This window comes from Cryptotermes secundus, unplaced genomic scaffold (genome assembly GCF_002891405.2).
Source record: "Cryptotermes secundus unplaced genomic scaffold, Csec_1.0 scaffold27, whole genome shotgun sequence".
NCBI lineage: Eukaryota > Metazoa > Arthropoda > Insecta > Blattodea > Kalotermitidae > Cryptotermes > Cryptotermes secundus.
This window is the reverse complement of record NW_019745078.1, coordinates 918294-939200: the sequence shown is the minus strand read 5'-3', so window position 1 is coordinate 939200 and position 20907 is coordinate 918294. Positions and strand designations below refer to the sequence as shown.

Sequence of the window (20907 nt, the reverse complement as noted above, 5' to 3'; positions counted from 1 at the left end):
ATATAAATACACTACGAATTCCCTTTTGTGTTAAAGGGACCTCCCAGAGTTTCGGTATTTTCTGATCCATCAAATTCATTACAGCATTACAGGTGCGGAGATCCCATTCAAGGCAAAAGGAGGAACTGATTTAACGTGGAATTTGACCGTTTCTCTTCCCCATAACCGTTAATTTCCCAGGACAACTTTCAAATAGAGTAGTCAGTTTCTTGTCTCCCTCAAACCGCATTTTTCATGGGAAAAAATGACCCAGTAAACTTGTAAAGGATATCGCCAAACGCGGGAGGCCGTCTCTCAGGCAACAGATTTACTGCCACCAACACAAGGAGGGGCCGGCCGGCCCGGGCCGGGCCGACGTGAGCCTGTAATTCCATGAACGGCGGAGCGCTCTTCACACAAGCTAAAAGGTTCTGGTATGTGCGAGAAGGGTGACTCTCAGGTGAATGGAAAGGCGACAGCATGAGGATGACGAGGGGGGGGGGCAAACGAAGAAAAACCATTATAGAACAGAGAAATGTGGTAAAAGACGATGCTTCAGCAAGCTTGGACTTCAGAGGAGGCAAAGAATGGTATTTCTTTTCTCCTGCCGCATGACATGTTCAGCTCTCTCAAGTGTGTGCTGCTACCTACTAGCCAAGCAATTCGTTACGGTACCTATAATACGAAGGATGATATAAGCGAAGATGTCGTCCAGGGAGGTCCTCCTGGAGCTGTCTCGTTAGTCAGAAACCGCTTAATCCTTCAAAGAACAGCTGTTCTCTCTCCCTCTTTTGTGCCTTTTGTTCGCGGATGACTTCATTTCCTTTGTGCTAAAGTAAAAGTCAAGGCTACTTAAGCGCTACCGCACGTAATATGATCTTCCTTTATTTTTGGAAAGGGCAGGAAACAGCACTTCAAATAAACCTAAAATTGACAAATGAATCGTAAATGGTCCCCTCTTAAAATACAATAAAAACGCACCCTTGTTTTTTGGGGGGTGAATCGGATTACTGCCAGCAAAACGTAGCACTCCAGAGCATTGAAACATCGAAGGAGAAACCACAAAAGACAACACACATACTGTACCACATACAAAGCGACTATCTGGATGCATGTTTGAACTGAAGTAAATGTTCCTGCTTAGGTACGACGGCAGGAGTCATAAGGAAACAATACGATGCATATAGGCTCCACTACTGGTTTGAAAAGCTGAAATCTGTGAACTGCTTTTCCATTCGTGTGCACCGAATTTCTCCCTTGCGAGCTGTATGACAATCGCCCTGTGTGAAGGCAAGAGGTGACGCAGGGGTGACGCTAAAACACAAAGAGTAGTCTCTGGAGGAATGTCGAAATGATCTGCCAGTTGTTATTTTAAAAATAGGCGGTAACAATTTGCATCCGCAAAGTGCATTATGTACATACTACTGTGCTGAACCCACAGCTCCAGGCGAATACCGACTTCTTCGCTATGTGGACGTGGAGTCCATTTATGAAATGAGTGTTGTGTACGTGGGCCTGGATTGTTAATATAGTTAAACATTAATGATTAGAGACGACAAACAGTCAACATTTAAAATACTCTTTCTTATATATACATTACAAATGCGTTGGGAAGAGAGACAGTGAATTTACTTCCTTCCATTTGACGATTTATCTCTCTGTTTAAAGCTCTCTCGATAACGCACTCAGGTCAACAACATCGGTACTCGCAGTAACACGGCGCCAGCTCAAACAACAGGACGTGTGTAGTGCAGAGCCTTCCTTCTGCCGACTCTATCCGGGATGCCGTTTGTGTACGTGGCATCTTCGGTGATGCGGGCAGGAGGGTCACTCACTCTTTTCGGAACAAACACAATCTGCCCCTCCCTCCCACCATGGATGCAAATGTCTCACACACTATTCGCTTTCAAGTCAAGAAAGTTTATTGTTGTTCCGGTGGTGATTCTTGTGTCGGAGCCTGGGGGGCACGTTCTTGCGAGATTGTTTGTTTCGCTTATTCTTCAGCAGCTGCTGCTGTGCGTGGACCGGCACCTCGGCGGAATGGTTCCCTCCGGCAAGTTTCTGATTGTGATGGTTGATGCTGAATTCGGTGTCGAACTTGAGGAAGTTGAGGCACTTCTCCTTGCGGCTTCCGTTCTGTCGCGCCAGGTTGCTCCTCAGGGGCTTCCCGTGGCGGTTGAAGCCCACGAAGTGAGACTCGTTCGCCACCGACCGGTATCTGTTGTACCCGTTTTTCATGTCCTCGTAGAACTGACACATCGCGCCTCTGAACTTCTTCTGCAAGCACACAAGAAGACACAGTCTGCTTAATTAACATTTGAGAAAGTTCAAGTGGACGACTTGGCCCACCGCTCAGGCGCCCCGCGTTCCGAAATATGACAATCCTCACCAACTGCTGGGGCTACATGACCCCAAAACATGGCGGCTGGAAAGACCAAGGCACTGTGAGACTGGAGTGTTAATATATCCCTTCGAATAGCAAATGGGAATAATTTGGTGCAGAATACACCGATTTTCCATGTGTATTTAATTTGAAAACTGCGGATAACTAAAATCCAGGACTGGAAGAATCTGTGATTGACTAGGGATTACAGTAGGTCTATTTATGTGTTTGCTCAGTGACGCTGTTTCATTTTCAATTTATGTCATTCCAGGCGAAGGAGACCCAAAGCCAACCGTCAGATGCACGCTGTCCACACTGAAACGTACGGAGATCGAGTGAACGTGTTAAGGAACTCGGGGAAACGGTAGGTATGAAACGGCACACGCATCACACCTACTCTAGCCATGTTCCATGGTGCGGGAGAGGACACAACCTTACTTTTGCCTCGAAATTAGATATCCCACAGCGCCGTAGGGAGAACACGAGTAGTTCAAACTAACTTCTCTTGAAATGAGCGTGAATTATTTTCTAACAAAATTCAGCCATAAAATATTTTACAATGATAATATCCCATATTTATAGCAGCAAACTTTTTTCATGGCTTACATCTATGTGCACTATCCTGGCTAAATTTTCAAACCATTCCTCCAAAAATGATATGCTATAGAGGGACATTTAGAAGCGCTCTAGGAAATCGCTGAGAACCCACAACGAATCGTCCTTAATGCGTTGTGCGAACACCTCTGACCCCGTACTGCCTTAACATTCGCTAGTGTAATGTACGTGAGCTGTCAGTTGAGCATTTACCCAGCCGTGTTATTCCTGTGACGAAATGTCACGTATCAGACATTCTGAGGTACGTTATCTGTGCGGAAACTTGTTCCGTAAGAAAGTAAGAATAATAATAACCATTCACAGAAAAGTAAATAAATCGATACAGACTTTGTTTCACTAATACGGCAAGGCAAGTCCACATAAGAGCCAATAATGGAGTTCACAGAATCGGAGACTAGTAAACGAGGTACCACTGCATAGGATGTTGTGAGTACAGACACAACTGGACAGATTTTCTTCGAGGATATAATTAATTCCGAAAGGCAGTACGTGGAACAGATACTCCGCCTATTTTCCGAGGAGGTAACAGACGAAGGTCGGTATGCATTCTTCCAACAAGGGCATCCACGGACGCTTGAAGGGAAGTATTGGGGGACAGAACCGTTAATACTGGTTTGAGGCCAAATCTACATTTGAAGTATTTTGGGATGTAATTCCGTGCAGTCTGGTAGAAGATGCCGACGTTTCGGATGAACTTAAAGCCTCTATCAGGGTCAAAAGATAAGCAGAGTGTACCGACGTTTCTCTCGCTCTATTTTTTGCTTCCTTGTTTGCATGCTAGGCTTACTCTTCGACCCTGCAGACGGAGGCAATACGTTCCTCCGAAACGCTGATAAACAGTCTACCAGATTACAGGGCGTCTCACCCCAGAAGATTTTCAGTCACCACAATGAGGCTCTCAAATCTCACGTAAGGTAAACAAGTAAAGCCATCCCTGTGAGAGGCCGTGGAGGTCTAGAGGGTTGTGAGACGTCGAGGCTCCCACATTTTCTAGACAATCGGCTCGCAGATGGCGGTGAGGTCGTCAGTCTTAAGCTCTGGCCGCCCTTTACCTGCAGGAAGATTCATGGTATTCATTTCTGTTAGAGGCTGAGCCGGCCCAAGGGCCGTAGTGCGGCTGGAAGGATTAAGTCAATTGAAAAAATCCACCTCATCGGGAATCGAACTTGTGACGTTCGGGCTTGTAGCATATTGCCTCAAACAACTACGCTACTGCGTGACCCCGCCCTAAAATCTCACGTGCAACATATATTTATGTGGAACCGGAAGGCAAAGTATTTGTAGCATACAAAATCCTCACACAAGTGAAAGGCTGAAAGAAATATCAGAAGTTGCTAAGACTGCGTGCAGGACGACGGAGAGCATCTCCGTCATCTAGTGTACGTGGCTTGTACGTACTTATAATTAGGCTGGAGGTTTCTCGGTTCCACTAGCAGCCCGAATTTTGGTGGGCCCTCGCTTGAGGTGAGGAACGTCCAGTTCTTCAGCTTGAGCCTCTCAACGATCTACGTGAACACTAGATTCCCATTGTGTATGTGTTTCTCATGCCGGTCACGGTAGCCGAGCGGTCTAAGGCATGCACTGTCTTCGCTCGCTCGGAAGCCGGGATCGTGGGTTCGAATCCCACCAAAGGCATGGATGTTTGTTGTGCGTTTTTCTGTGTTTGTCTACAGGTAGAGGCCTTGCGACGAGCTGATCACTCGCCCAAGGAGTCCTACCGTATGTGTAAGATCTAGTAAACCGAAGTGAAACGGAGAGTTTCATGGAGGTAGGCCTAGGCCCAAATTGGGGCTGTAGCGCCAAAGAAAAAAACAATTCTTGACTTAGGCACTGGTTGGAGGTGAGTGGTCAACAGGTACCCAATGGAGAGCAGGCCGGGTGGGTCCCAGAACTGGTTTGGACGACGTGAAGAGGAGAAAAATCCTACTCTTACCGGGATTCGAACTCCGACCCCTTGGCCGTCCAGCCCGTAGCCAGTCGCTATACCGACTGCGCTATCCTGTCTCATAAGACGACGACTAAGAACTGCTATGTCAAATAATGCTGGGGCACGCGGTAGCGTAGTTGGTTGAGGCACTATGCTACAAGCCCGAAGGTCGCGGTTTCGATTCCCGATGAGGTCATTGGATTTTTCAATTGACTTAGATCTTCCAGCCGCAATACGGCCCTGGGTTCGACTCAGCATCTAACATAAATCAGTACCAGGAATCTTCCTGGGGATAAACGGAGGTCGGCGCGTAAGGCTGAGAACCTTACCGCCATCTGTGAGCCAACTGTCTAGAAAATGTTTAGAAGCCTTGACGTCTCACAAACCTATGGACCTGCACGGCCGGTTACAGGGCTATTGAGTTATTCAGTATAGAGGGGGTGAGTTCTCCCATGCACCGCGACTGATAGTCTATTGTACGTCCCTCTTTAATTTCTACTATCGCCATACCCTACCGATACTGGTGTCCGCTACCTCCCCTTTCTGCCAGCGAGGTCGGCCCTCTACTAGCATTGGTACCCGATAACTTCCCCATCTACCGGAGGCATTGGAACCTACTTGGGCGGGAAACATTTTGCCTAATTTTGCTCAGAGGTATCCTAGAGACATGAGGATCTTTTACGTGCCGTAAATCTACGACACGGGACCCACGGCTTAAAGACCCTCCCGGAGGAGGAGCGTGTCTATAGAAAATGTAACAGAGTAAAAGGTGCTAAATTAGGAGTCAGAAAATAAGGGAAAATTTAGACGTTAAACCATTAAAAGAAACAACAGAAACTTCACAGCTCGGAATATTTCCAACTTAAATCAAATGAAAGAAACTCTGAGGAAGTCTGACAGAATATCTAGTGGGAGGGACAGAACAGACTTGAGGAAAGGGCATACACAACATGTCATGCTGAGAATTAGTAAGCTTAAATGCGCCTTTCTTACTGTAACAACTGAGGAACCAATGACGTGAAGTTTATATCAGTGAAACAGTTTTACACTTACCGATCCAATAAGTTTCCATTTTTTGTTGAAGCACAGGTACCTTCGCGATTCCTCTGCGTATACTGTCAATTTGACACTGAAGTCCAGAGACTTTATGGTGAGATTTTCTGTAAAAAAGAAAACTTATATAAATTGTACATCGAGGGAATTCGCATTACTTGTAACACGTGGCTAATTATGGTACGTTTTCAAAAAAACACAAACCACTCAAATGTACGTCTAATTTCATATAAATCTACGTTATTAATCACTCACTCACGAAGCTGAGCCCTTCTTGAGAAACTGCCAATTGTGCAGCTACTCAATAACGTCCCAGCATTTTATGGAACACTAAGGTTCATTACTATCTTCACAAGAGCCCTCCAGCGGTCCCTATCCTGAGCCAGATCAATCCAATCTATACCATCCCATCCTCTCTCTCTGAGATCCATTTCAATATTGTCCACCCAACTACGTCTTGGTCTTCCCAGTGGTCTCCTTCCTTCCGGCTTTCCCACCAATATCCTATATACATTTTTCCTTGCCCGCCATTCGTGCTACATGCCATGCCCACCTCACCCCCCTTGACTTGGAGAAGAGTACAAGTTATGAAGCTCCTCAGTATGTAGTTTTCTCCACTTCATCTCTCTTCGGCTACGTTATTAATATTGAAACAAAATAAAATCACTGATCTCTCTTATGCATAAGTTGCCCTGCTCATTTAAGTGACAGCGGTTTGTATCAAGTGTTCACACATTTCAAGTAGAAAGGTGTACACATGGAACTGAATGGAGCAGCACAAATTGAGGAAACGGAACGCAACTCGCGGAGACTGATAAACTCAACTCCCAGGCAGCTTGGCAAGCCGGTCTTCTCTCAGTTGCGTTGCTGCTTAGTTTCCTAGTGTCAGCTGTTCTAACATACTTCTGTGATCCAGTTGCTTCTTTAGATGACACGAAAGGTTGATGAAGCTGCTGATTTTGTCCTTGTGTCTTTAACTGAGTAGGAGCCTGGTACAGCTGACAAATGCCAGGCAACCTGTGCTAGGTGCGATAAAATATATTCGGTTTGGGAAAGAATTTCTCATGAGATGGAGTCTGGATCCAAGTTCTTTCGAAACAATATAAGCATCTGAGTTTAAATTATCACGGTTTCCTTTTCTTAATCTTGCATTTACTCATCCTGTTGCATTAATATATAACTTATTTCACATATACGTCCGTCTTAAATGCAACGTTATTACATAGTCGCCCTTCTTCCACACCACATGGAAAGGCCGTATACGGCCATCATCAAGTGCCTTTCTATCGTGCTAACATTGTTGCACTGTATGTCAAAATTTCTTATCGCGTATGAAAGCAGTACTTCATGATTAACATAAACTTACCTTAATTAAAATTAATTAAAATAACTAACATCCCAATATTCAGTGTGTGCCTGCTAATCTGGTAACAAGTTGCCTACTTGAAATCGGTGACGTTTCTCAGAAATTGCGGTTGCGTTGCAGTTGGCAGTTTCTTTGTTATGCCCTTATCATTACAGTTTTCACGTAACAGTTTCCACCCCTATACACATGCGAATTGGTTGCTTAGAGAGTGGAATAGTTATATTTCGTAGGGTATATCTATTTCCCCAAGTTCCGTTAAATACACAACGCATTAACACTAACTCCACGGAGCACAATCCACTTTGAAAACCTAACAGTTGCTGAGCAAGTCGAGACATCCCATGCCTTTCTGGAGCCAAGACTTTCATTGTACTGTTCTCGAAAATCCAATTACAGGAAATTATTCTGAGCTAGATGAACCCAGTCCGCGTCCAATTTCGCGAAGACAATGCCAATCTTCTTCGACGCCAAGTTCTTCAAAGCCGTCTCTCCTCTTCAGTTTCCCAGCCAAAATTCTGTATACATATATAATTTCTTTCATATGTGTGCTACTTGTATAAGGTTAAAATACAATTATTATATGAAATGTACTTGTATATACGATTATAGGTCACAGTAGCCGCTCGGCTTAAGACATGAATTGTCTTCGCTCTCTCGGACGCTGGGATTGTGTGTTCGAATCCCACTCAAGTCATGGATGTTTGTGTTTATTCTGTGTTTGTGTTGACCTGTGTTTAGGTAGCGGCCTTCCAACGGAATGATCGCTCGTCCAAGAAGTCCTACCGTCTGTGAAAAATGATTACGGAACGAAATAAGAGGCCAGGGCTCTGAGTGGGCAGCAAGAGCCATCCAAAAGATACGATTATAATGCATAAAGCGACCGTTCACTCTGCGATTCGCTTAAATTGTAGGCCGATATGCACGAAAACTAAATTTGCCCTACAACTTTCACAGCAGACCCCCAACGTTCGGCCTAAATTTTGCAGAGCCTACGCAGACACAATTTATCTCGATCGAACAATTCAATGTGCGGGTCAAGCTACAGACTCGCAATATGGGGTGTCGAATATTATCGGGCCCACCAGCTATCCTGTCTTTCTTCAGTCACTCCAGTTACTCTGTAACCGCCTCCTTATAAATGTTTATCCGCACACCGTTCATGATTACCTTCTCATTTTATTCAGCATTATTTCTATCCAATGTGTACCGGGGGCTCTTCCCCGGGGATTAAACGGCCGGGGCGTGAAGCTGACCACTCACCTCCAGCTAGTGCAGAGGTCAATAAAATTTGGATCTATACGCCCACTGCTCCATACGCCTTCATTGCGTAGTGCTTAATTACTTAAGCACAGGGACAACTTTACCTTTTTTGCCTTTACGTATATATCCCAGTGGTTCCCAAAGCGGGCTGTACCGCTCCCTGAAGTGGGGGCGGTGGGATTACCTGGGGGGGGGGTGCTCTCCGAGCTCGTTGTTCGCTTATTTACAATTCAAGTGACTCTAGACCTGACACTGGGAAACTGGTATCACTTCATCAAGCCGATCCATCGCATTTTGCTAACAGTGAAGTAGTTACTAAATGCGATATCTTATTTTATTGTTATTACCTTCCTTAGTAAGGTAAACAGGTAACGTTGTCCCTGTGCCTAACTAATTAAGCACTACGCCATGAAGACGCGTGGGGGAGAGGATGTATAGATCCACGTTTTATTCACCTCGACACTGGCTGGAGGTGAGTCGTCAGCTTCACGCCCCGGTCGCTTTACCCCCGCAGAAAGAGCCCCTTTACCCATTAGATAGGAGGTTGGATGGACCCCAGAGCCGATCTGGACGACGTTGAGAAGAGAAAATTCTTGACCCTACCGGGACTCGAATTCCGATCCCTCGGTAGTCCAGCCCGCAGGCAGTCGCTATACCGACTTCTGTATCTTCGTTAGTGGGTTGTGCAAACGGCTGTTATAAACTTTTTTTTTCATACGGTAGTTTATGGGGCACTGTGGATGACTTTATGGAACCAAGGGGTACATGGCACGAAAAATAATTTGGGAACCATTGATAACCTATACAGTTGGAAAATATCGTTGAATAACCTAAGAATTTACGATATACCATATATGCATCTTACTGACTGAGAATAGGACTCATTTTCCTGCAGAAGGCCTTGATACGAATTACTGTGTTTGCAAGTGGCGCGGCAGAACACCGAGGTCGGAAAGTGTTACGTCTGAAAGCCCCCCAACCCAAGCGGGGCGGCGCACACAGCCGTTGTAATCACTGTTATTCTCCACCTCGCGCCATAGACACAAAACCAACAACTTCTTCATTCCTCATGTGATTGATTCACTGCCTCAAGACAACACACCAACCAGAATGGCTCAGGCGGTAAAGCGTCTGACTTCACTCCGGAGGATTTTCGATTCGAATCTCTGTCAGGACTCCGACTAATAAGACTGAAGGTTTCTGTGGGTTTCATCATTCCCACCAGGCGAATACTGGGATATCACCTTGAAACAGGCCACGGTAAATTATTTCTGCCTCTGTGGTCTAGTGGTCAGAGTTACAGGCTACAGATCCAGAAGTCCGCGTTCGATTCCCGGCGCTACTAGATTTTCTGAGAAGTACTTGGTCTGGAAAGGGGTCCACTCAGCCTCGTGAGGATAAGTGAGAAGCTATTTCAAGGAAATAGCGGCTCTGGTCTAGAACACCAAGATTAACAGCCGTGAGGATTCGTTGCACTGACCACGCGACACCCTCTATCCACAAAAGTTGGCACTAACTTCGCCGATAAGCGGCGGTCGCTCGGCACTTATAGTTCGCTTGCGGATTGCAGGTCGTGAAGACCCATAACGTTGTGAGACGTCGAGGCTCCCACATTTTCTAGACAATCGGCTAACAGATGGCGGTAAGCGCTGGCCGCTCTTTAGCCCCCAAGAAGATTCCTGGTACTCATTTCTGTTAGAGGCTGAGTCGACCCCAGGGCCATAATGCGGCTGCAAGGATTAGGTCAATTGAAAAAAATCCACCCCATCGGGACTAGAACCCTCGATCTTCCCGCTTGTAGCATAGTGCCTCAACCAACTACGCTACTGCGTGCCCCTCCAGGTTCTATAAAGAAAGAATAATTTATTGACCAGTTGGGCGATTAGTAATACAAAACTTTCTGGTTAGCCAAGCACTGTTCTGAAAATTAACATCTCCTTGGATATAATACCGTGTATTCCGGTAGCATTTCACGGATTTCTTGATGGAACGTACTGTCTATAGGCTGGAAGAGTAAGCCACGTAAGAAAACAAGCAGAGACTTCCCTGGCTAACGTTCTGACCATGAAGGTGGAAGCAGTACGTTCTTCTGAAAGGTCCGTGAAATCCTACACAACTACACGGCGTCACACGCCGGTAGTACAGCCTGAAAGGGCTGCAGCGTTACATTCCTCGCCTTCGCCTTGTGTTCGCATTTCCACCGCCCGCTAAACACAGCATTTGTATGTAGAGATAAAAGAGGAGGAACGTGGATATACGGTGCATGGGCGGTAGTGCTTGGACGTGCAAGAGCATACGGGACAACCCTAAGTGGCGCCCATAGTTCTAATAAACTGATAGACCCAAACACAAAAACATGGCCCGGCCATTCTCTCACCCTATTACTCTTACATCTCGATTCTGAGGGCAAAAATGACTTCAGTGTTCTAGATAAACATCGTCGAAGAAATTGCGATGGTAAGTGTTCTTATTCTTAACTTTACAGACACATTAAGTTCTCAGCCGATAATAGCGGCCGCGCGGTTTAAGGCACGAACTGTCTTCGCCCGCTCGAACACTAGGATCGTGTTTACGAATCCCACTTGAGGCATGGATGTCTGTCCGCGTTTCTTCTGTGTTTGTGTTGTCCTGTGTAGGCAGCTGATCACCCGTCAAAGGAGTCCGACCAACTGTCTACAAAGGCCGCGATAGCTCAAGCGGTTAGTCGCTGGCTTCCCACCGCGGCGGCCCGGGTTCGATCCCGGGTCTGGTCAAGTTGGATTTGTGGTGGACAAAGTGGCGCTGTGACAGGTTTTCTCCGAGTACTTCGGTTTCCCCTGTCAATCTTCATTCCAACAATTGCTCCCCAATCACCCTCACCTAGCATCTGAGGCTGGTACAATAGGCCAGTACATGGGACTTAGTCCCACCCGACTAGCAGTAAAAAAATCTATCTATCTACAGCCATTGTGTTGGACCTTTGCCGCTTTTCAGTTCCTTGATCTTTTACACTGTCGGTAGGTCTACTTGGACGGGGATCAGCCCGTCGCAAGGCACATAGGAGAGCAAAGGCACAGAATAAGCGCACACAGATATCAACGCCTCAAGTGGGATTCGAACCCACGATCCCAGTGTTTGACAGTTCATGCCTTAGACCTCCCGGCCACTGTGCCCGGCGCGGTAAGCCTGTACGCTAAGTTACTATACTGACTTGCTACATTTCTTCTAAGAATAACTAATCGCAAACTTTCCTTTGATACTAAACAGACCATACAGGAAACGAAAAAATTAAAGGGAACACAGATAGCAGGCTGATCTCATAAGCCTCCTAACAAATATTATAGGGAGATAGACGGATGGACATATATGGATGGATCACAGACAGACAGAAAAATTATCTCATAAGTTACATTTTATTTTTTCAGAATAAGGAAATTACGCTAAAATGTTATGGCACTATGAGAACCAGTTATGCTTGGATAGTTCGGGCAGTAAGTGACGGGCTGTTGGCCGGATGACTGGACCTCGTTCCCCTTGCAAGCGTCACTTCATTCAGTGGGGGTAATGCAGCCAGACGGGAAGGCAACTGCACTGTATCATCAGTACTGCCCATCCTATCAGTGCCTGAACCCAAATATTACTGACGTGTTCACTGCACCTCATTCCGAGCTGGGAGGATAACAGCAAGTGCAAGTGTCTGTGCTTAAGCACGTAAGGGGGCGTGGTTGTACAGATTCACGTATTCCTGACCTCGGCAATGGTTGGAGGTAAGTAGTCAGTTTCACACCCCGGCCCCTTTCCGGCCGAGGAAAGAGCCCCAGGTACCCACTGGATAGGAGGCTGGGTGGGCCCCAAAGCCGATCTTGTAGAGGGAAGAAAATCTTTTCCTTACTCCAAACCCTCGGCCGTCCAGCCTATAGCCAGTGGCGGGCTCTTGTTAACATGTCAATGAGCCTTCGGGTTCTAGAAGACGAGAAATTTTTTAGTAGATGAGCGACTGTTGGCTTCTCAAGGTCTTCGCATCATGGAGTTGGTTATTAGATACAGAGGCTCTGAAGGTTAACTCTACTGAACTGGATGAGGGTACGCACTGAAATGATATATATATAAAGTTCCGGGTTACTTTCAGAGGATTTCTTGGTTACAACAAGTATTGCGTTGTTGGTGTTGTTGTTGTTGTTGTTGTTATTGGAGAGGGTGGTTTTCCCCATGCACTGAGACCTGCATCGGTCCATTGTGCGTCCCTCTGTGATATTCTACCAGTCTCTATACCCTACCGATACTGGTGCGTACATCAGTCCCGACTCAGCCAGCGAGTTCGGCCCCTACTGGCTCAGCGGTATCTTGATGCTTCCCCCATCTACCAGAGGCGTTAGAGACTACTGTTGGGCGGGAAATTTCCTGAATTTGGCTCAGAGGTCCCCTTGAGACATGAGGTTCTTTTAAGTGCCGTAAAGCTACGACACGGGACCCACGGCTTAAAGTCCCTCCCTTGTTCTCAGAATTTTTCCACCCTTAAAAATTCCACGACCTCCGCCGGATTTGAACCCGCGTACCTTGAGTCACGAGGTGGGAACGTTACCCCTAGACTACGGAGGCCGCTTACAACAAGTATTACGAATATACCGATTTCTCATGAAGTTATCTCGTAAACTTGCTCCATCAAACGACCCTACCCAGCAGCAAGGTCTCCGTTAACTTCTCAAAATACCTTACTGACGCAAAAAATATTTGAAACTTATATCGCTTATAGAATTACCGGATTTTTTCTCTATTTCCTAGAATTCCGGACGATGGTAAAAGTCCAAAACACCAGTAATTCTGTGTGTTATCCACCATCGTCAGAACCCTTTAGAATCTACTTATGCCACTTATGTTCTTTGTTCCGGGAGAAAGGGATTTGCTTACATCGTGTCACGGATGACTGGATAACAGTCACACTGGTCTGTTGCATACGGCAAATTTCATTTTTTTGCTAGGGGCATTTTTGTAATTTATTTAGCACGTTGCTCAGGAGAAGGGTGACAAGTTTCTGTACGACCGTCTGATATCTGATTATAGCATTACTAGCCAAACGTGAAGTCGCTGGCAAAGTTGTTTTGAAGTGTGGAAAAGTTCAAGTCATGTTCATAATACATTCCTGGATAACTCAGTCGGTATAGCGATGAACTATGTGATGGACGGCTGAGGTTCGAATCTCGATAGGGACATTTTCTCTGGACCAGCTCAACTTATCGCAGACTCTGCATCTTGAATTAGTTAAGATCTGAGCATCATCAAACAAGTCCAGCGCCTTCCGCATAGGCCTTTACGTTCCAAACGCAAGTGCCTATAGAGAAAGCGAGTGTGCAGATACACGTGTATATACATCATACGGAGAATTCAGGATTCAGTGAGGGAAGCTCAACACTGAAATCGGCCGCATTAATCTCAACTTAAAGGAGTTAGTAGCAACGTCAGTTAAACACAAAATCGTAACTCAGAAACTCGTTAACATCAATTAAGTTACTTAACACGCTGAAACTGAGGCACGCGGAAATGTAGTTTCTTGAGCCAGAAGGTCGCGGGTTCTAGTCCCGATTAGGCTATTGGATTTTTTCAACTGACCTAATTTTTCCAGCAGCACTATGGACCTGGAGTCGACTCAGTCCCTAACAAATGAATACCAGAAATCTTCCTGGGGTTAAAGGGCGGCCGGCGCGTAAGGTTGACAACCTCACCGCCATCTGTGAGCCGATTATCTAGAAAATGTGTCGGCCTCGACGTCTCACAACCTTATGGGCCTCGATAACCTGTTACAGGGATAGCTTTACTCTTCTTTTTAACACCCTGAAGCTAATGACATCTGGAACCATGCGCATGCGCAACTATCCGACTAATAGAACGACAAAGGATGGGAGGGCTACGGGCTCCAGGCATTCGCCTGGAGATATTGAGGAAAAACACGAAACTCAGGATAAGCCGGTCTCAGGTGGGGTTTACAGATAAGTACTTATTCGCTATGTGTCCGACAATTCGCTCTGTCAGATTACTCCTTTCGGACTCAAGTACGAAGCCTAATTAGGAACGTGTAAATTTAAAGCCATCCAATTCAGCTACTTTATTGGAGAGCTTGCCCACATCCCAATGCCTGTAACTGGCAGACACTAATAAATGTATACAGCAAACAACACACTCAATAACGAATTAAAGCAGTAGAAGTTAACATACTAAACACGTTCCAAAACAGAGAAGTGTCTTCATTAGACGCAGAGATTTCACTAAACGGATGTCCAGAATTTACGTATTCCGTTGGCAGTAATGGCACACATGGCTGAGGGACAAGTCTCAGTGCAGTGAAGGTGGGATATTCTACAGTTTGTCTCGTGGCCAAACGGATACCAACAATGTCCATAATGGAAGCACAATTTTGTTCCTAAAACACTACTGAGGAAAAATCAGTCAGGCAATAGTAGTAGCAGAGTAGTAGTTGTAGTAGTTGTTGTGGTGGTAGTAGTAATAGTGGTTGTGGTGTTAGTAGTAGCAAGAGTACCATTAACAGTAGCAGTTGTGGTGGTAGTAGTACCGGTAGCAAAAAGTAGCAACAGTACCATTAACAGTAGTAGTTGTGGTGGTAGTAGTAATGGTGGTGGAGGTAGTAGCAAGTGCTAGCAATAGTAGTGTTTGTGGTGATAGTGGTAGTAACTGCCAGTAGTGGCGGTAGAAGTAATGACAGTAGTAGTAGTAGTAGTAGTAGTGGCAGTGGCAGTGGTAGCAGCAGCAGCAGCAGTAAAATTTTAAGACACTATGGGGATCTCATAACCCCTCTCCTGTTTTCCTTTAAATAAGGAAGAGGGCTAAAGACAATACTCACCACAGTGGTCGTATTGACTATTGCGTGGGGTGTCTTCCAGCGCTTAAACACTGAGATCGTGGGTTCTAATCCTACTCCGGGCATCAATATGAGAATAATGTCTAACTTTCTCTCTTGACCTCAGCAGACAGAGGTCTTGTGATGGGCCGATCTCCCATCCCAGGAGTTCCGCCAAGTATCTATAAACAAGGTTCCGAAACCCGGAGAGCGGGAGCCCTTGGACCACATTGGTCTCTAGTGCCATAAAAGAACATCAATAATAATAATAATTAATGCTCTGAAGTAGGAAGAACATGAACACCCAACAAAGGGACCGAGAGATTTTAGTGTGCTTCTGTTTCTACAACATAAGAACCTCCCTTCCCCAAGAAAGAGTTTCGTTTCCAAGGTGTTTGCGTTACAGCCTGTGTCATGGATCTCCTTACAAACAGTGTGGAACTTGGCCGTTAATTAGCGAAACTACGATGCTCCATGATTAGGTTTAACAACGTGCGAATAAATTAACACTCCAACCAGCCTTAACAACCGAATTTACAGTTTGTCTTTCAAATAAGCAGAGGCTGCCGTCGTAATTAAGAAATGAATTTCCGAAAGTGCTAAGTTCAGATATAATGCCGAGGCTTCTCATGTCCGCACAGCGCGAAGGTTTGCATATTCTGTCTCTGTGTTCTGAACCTAAATATCTGACTGTTGCACTTGGAACGGACAACTCGAATGTAATATTTTCTTTCATTCTCTGTAGAAGTAGCAATAAATGCTGTGACGTGCACACCCATTGCTAAGAAACGACTCGGAAAACAAACCTTAACAACCCTACAAGGAGTTGAACCCGTGTGGAGGTGGGGTCGAATACCTCCACCGTGACCTTGAGAGTCGTAGGAGGCGACGAAAAGGGAAGTCTCAAATCTGAGACAGTAAAATATGGTCGCGAGTACCAAGGGACTCGGAACCGAGAAAGACTGCTCTGGCAAGGACCTGCAGCATATACAAAAGACAGACCCGTCCTCTCGTCAGAGAGGGCGCCCCACAGAAACAAGACCGTAAATGTCAAACAGTAATAAATATCTGGTCATGAGTTCCAGGTGGGGCTCGACACCAAGACTTACTGACTGACTGACCGTCAGACGCAATGTGACTTTGACTTTGACTCTGACTACAAGGAGTTGAGGGTTCAGGTGTGAAGTGGGCGCCAGGAGCAGAAGAATCTCCGTTGTTCAGATTCTTTACCAGGAAACGTCTAGTGAAGACACTGTAGAGGAGTTGCGATTGCGGAGAGCTGTTACAAGTAATGACTAGAGGAAATAGACTGAGAAGACTTAGTGTGAAGTGATTTGTAGTGTGGAAGTCAGCAATAGTGTAAAAATTATTTGTAGTTACGTCCTCTAAGTGGCCAATAAATCTATTCACCAATCCAAACCCCGTCCATAGTCACTAATACACGTGACAATACGTAATAATCTATAATAAGAGACGAAGGACTACCTCGTAAGAGCAGGAGAGAACACTTTTGAACTAAACAGTTATAACTTCAAACCTTAAAAATGGAACAGCCCTTTAGGAGAGCTTAACCGTGTTGTTGCTGCTGCTACTGATGATCTAAACTGGCAAACTAAGATGTCTGCTACGCGAATATTATGTTACGTAAACACGTCTGATGGACTATGTCTGGAACACAAATCAGCGTATATAGGCTACTATCAATATATTTTTAGCAAGAACTGTGAAGAAACCGACAGCAGTATGCGAAGATTTACAGCCGAAGTTCTCAGAATCGAGCCATTACAGTGTAACCATTACATCTACTAATGAAATGCCAGTAACAATATTTAGGTTAGATGTTAATTGTGTGACGTAACAATAAAAATGCTTGAAGCGGTGTTTTCTATGCGGTCCGTTCCGAGATGTTATAAGCAGGACACGTCCATAAGTTTAATTAGTTGGGAGACAGTTGCCGGGCAGTAAGGGTGTGAATACTGAAGCTGAGGAAGCTACGGCGTTTGAAGTCGTTACCAGAAAAAGACTGGTGAAGACAGAGTAGTCTGAAAAGTTACAGCGTGTGTTGTAGTGAATTGTAGAATGTGCTAGTTAGCGACAGAGCTCTAGTTACTTGTAGTTAAGTTCTGTAAATGTTCAGTAATTCCGTCTATAGTCACTCGTACACGTGACAATACTTTTCTTTTATGTAAAGGCGATGCATTCACATATGCATCTCAACAGTGATAGACATTTTCAGCTCTAAAAAAAAAGGCACTGCAAATCACCAAACTGTGGCGCTGCCACCACACGCAGCAGCAGCGAAACAGTGTAGCCACGTTATCATACCACTGCAGTATTCCCTTACAAATTGGGTAACACTGATTGCATTTACCTATTTCAAGTGCATCGAAACATCTTCTTCAGTTGAAATCTTCTTCCTCTTCATCCGGCTGCTTCTGTAGCAAGCTATTATCCATTTTACTCCGTTAGGATATGAGTTGTTAATTTATCCATATTCACTTCTCTTCTGATGCAACAGACCCACAGAGATATTACCAGTGATATTTTCTGATATTCTTCCACTGTGCTGCCCGAATTTAGTGCGTCCTTACCTATAACGCCGGCCATTTGAAAAGTTAATGTCGCAGGAAACTCCATGGAACTGAGCATTTCTTGACAAGCCGCCAGTTGTGCTGCTATTCAACTATTTACTGATGTTTTATAGAATCTGAAGGTTTATTACCGTGTTCACGAGAGCCATCCACTGATCCCTATCCTGAGCCAGATCAACCCAGTCCATATACACCATGTTATCTCTACTATATATATATATATATATATTAATATTATCCTCCAAGGTACATCTAGGTCGTCCGAGCGACTTCTTTCCTTCCGGCTTTCCCCCCAAAAAATTATCAACATTCCCACTCTGCCCATGCGTGTTACCTGAACTGCCCATCTCATCCTCCTTGACTTAATCACTCTAATTACTTTTAGCCGAGAGTCCAAATTATGAAACTCCTCACCAGGCAATTTCCTCCAACCTTCTATCATCGTATACGAGTATATAATATATATCAGCTATAATATAAGAAGTACTGAACAATTTTTAAACAACGAAAAAATGATCAATATATTAAACATTTATAAAAACCCCTCAGAATTACTGGGTTTCTGGACTTTGCCCACCGTTCAGTGTTCTATAAATTAGAGAACACAACGTTTTGGAAACTGGATATTTTCCCGTCCTCAGGTGTGGGGAGGGGGGGGCAGACAACTTCATGGAAACAGGTCAGGCTACCGAAACGTTGTGTGGTCTAGTTTTTTAGACGATGGACAAAGTCCAGAAACCCAGCAATTCTGAGTGTTATACTTCAACGTCAGTACCCTTTAGAATCTATTTATTGACATGTTTTGTTATTGCGATAAAGAATTGATGCCCTTAAATAGCTACGTTTATCGTGGCCGATTATAATAAAATATCCAACAGAACTGACAAAGGAATAAATGCTTGCAGGTTGTGTAGCGATGAGCGAGACATCTTGCCCTGAGGATGAGGGGCAGAACATAACGAAAAATCTGATTCAAAAGAGCTCGTCCTCTGCCCAGAATCGAGCCCAGTATCCCCAGAACATCTGTTTCCTCTACCCAGACTTGAACCTAGGAACTCTGAAATATTAATGAGACCAGCCGCAGCCTACACCAATCTAATTTCTTTCGTTTCAAAAAGAAAAAAGGAAGGGAGATGAAGAGCGACCACCAAGCAGCATACAATTTATTTGAACACCAAATTAATCAGGGAGGGAAGACTGCAGTTTTACAGCAATTACAATCTACTGGCTACATCTGATATTTAATTACTACAGAAGGTAACCCTAAGTGTATAATCTGAACACACGTTAGACTGTTTACATAATCATTTCGAAGCGAAAAGAAATATTATCTCAGTTTAAGTGATGAATTGCAGAAAATGTCCATAATTACAGCGGGTAGATCTTCATGGTAATGACAGTTGACGAGAAGTAAATTCAAGGGGTAACCAAAATAGTGTACGGAAGTGTGCAGCCGTAACACAGTAGACTTCTATTAGGGAGATGTTCGATTGGAATTTTGGCCAGAACAGCGCCTATCCTGACTGAAGTTTCATATGGTTTTATTATTACTCTCCGGGCAAATACTTGATCAGGACAAGATCGCTTCCTTCCAAATTCTTTCCACTTCACTATTCACTAATCATCCTATAGAAGGCAACAAGCAGTTATGTTTTTATTTTTTTTTAAATTAGTTTAGTGGGGGGGTGGAGTCCAACTGGGTACACTCGGCACGGCGGCCACTGATTGGCCTATTGTAGCCTGCCCCGGGTGATTATGATGATGGAGAATTTGGCGGAATGAATATTGACATGGGAAACGGAAGTTTCCGCCCCAGCGCCACTTTGTCCACCACAAATCCCACTTGACCAGACATGGTATCGAACCCGGGCCGATGGCGCGGCCAGCAGTTATGCTTGCTACCTGCTTCATGCCGGTCTAGATTATTCTTTAACCGTGAAGATGGAGGCAACACATCCGCAAGGTCGGTTGACTTCCAACGGACTGCAGGCGGTTTATCCCGCTCATTTTTATTTTCCTTTAATATCGTGGGGTGTGGTGAGACTGAGTCCACTTGGCATGTCAGCCACTAATGGGAGTATTATACCAGGCCGGAATGATAGTTTGAGTACGGAGCATTTAATGGAATGGGAATTGGCAGGGGAAACAAGCGCTCAGAGAAAACCTGCCCCAATGCCACTTTTTCCACCACAAAACCAATATAACCTGACCTGCGATCGAACACGGGTCGCTGCTATGGGGAACTGTAGGCCAACCGTCTGAGCTATGGCATGAATTGCATCCAAGTCGTCAGGCTTCATAACCGGCACTGCTAGCACCTCATGTCCTGGACATCATACTGTGTCGCCTAGACATAACACTGTCATGTTGCAGTGATTGGTTTGTTTACTTACTTACTTACTTACTTACTCGTGGAGCTGAGCCCTTCTTAAGAACCCACCAATTCTGCAATTACTAAAAATTTTCCCAGCATTTTATGGAACCCGAAGGTCCATTACCGTGTTCACAATAACACTTCACTGGTCCCTATCTTGAGTCAGATCAATCCAATCCATCCAATCCCATCCTATCTCTCTAAGATCCATTTTAATATTGTCCACCCACCTACGCCTTGGTCTTCCTAGTGGCCTCTTTCCTTCTGGCTTTCCCACCAGTATACTATATGCATTCCTCGTCTCCCCCATTCGTGCTACATGCCCTGCCCACCTCATCCTCCTTGACTTGATCAACCTATAAGTTATGAAGCTCCTCATTATGTAGTTTTCTCCATCCTCCTGTCACTTCATCTCTCTTCTGTCCAAATATTCTCCTCAACACCCTGTTCTCAAACACCCTCAGCCTGTGTTCCTCCCTTCATATCCGAGACCAAGTTTCACACCCATACAGAACCACAGGCAAAACTAT

The 20907-nt window shown here is 45.0% G+C and overlaps 1 protein-coding gene across 6 annotated transcripts in view; it reads right to left on the bottom strand.

Moving 5' to 3' along the window:
- Window positions 1-1219: 1219 nt before the first annotated feature.
- The window catches only part of LOC111874816 (fibroblast growth factor 17), a 392936-nt gene continuing 373248 nt past the window's right edge, over window positions 1220-20907 (bottom strand). For all 6 annotated transcript variants that reach the window (XM_033755613.1, XM_023870626.2, XM_033755612.1 and 3 more), the window contains 2 exons: window positions 5958-6064; window positions 1220-2256 (listed from right to left, as the gene is read on the bottom strand). In XM_033755613.1, coding sequence (XP_033611504.1) covers window positions 1891-2256; window positions 5958-6064 — 473 coding nt within the window. In that variant the 3' untranslated portion in view covers window positions 1220-1890. The remainder of the gene's footprint in view (window positions 2257-5957; window positions 6065-20907) is intronic.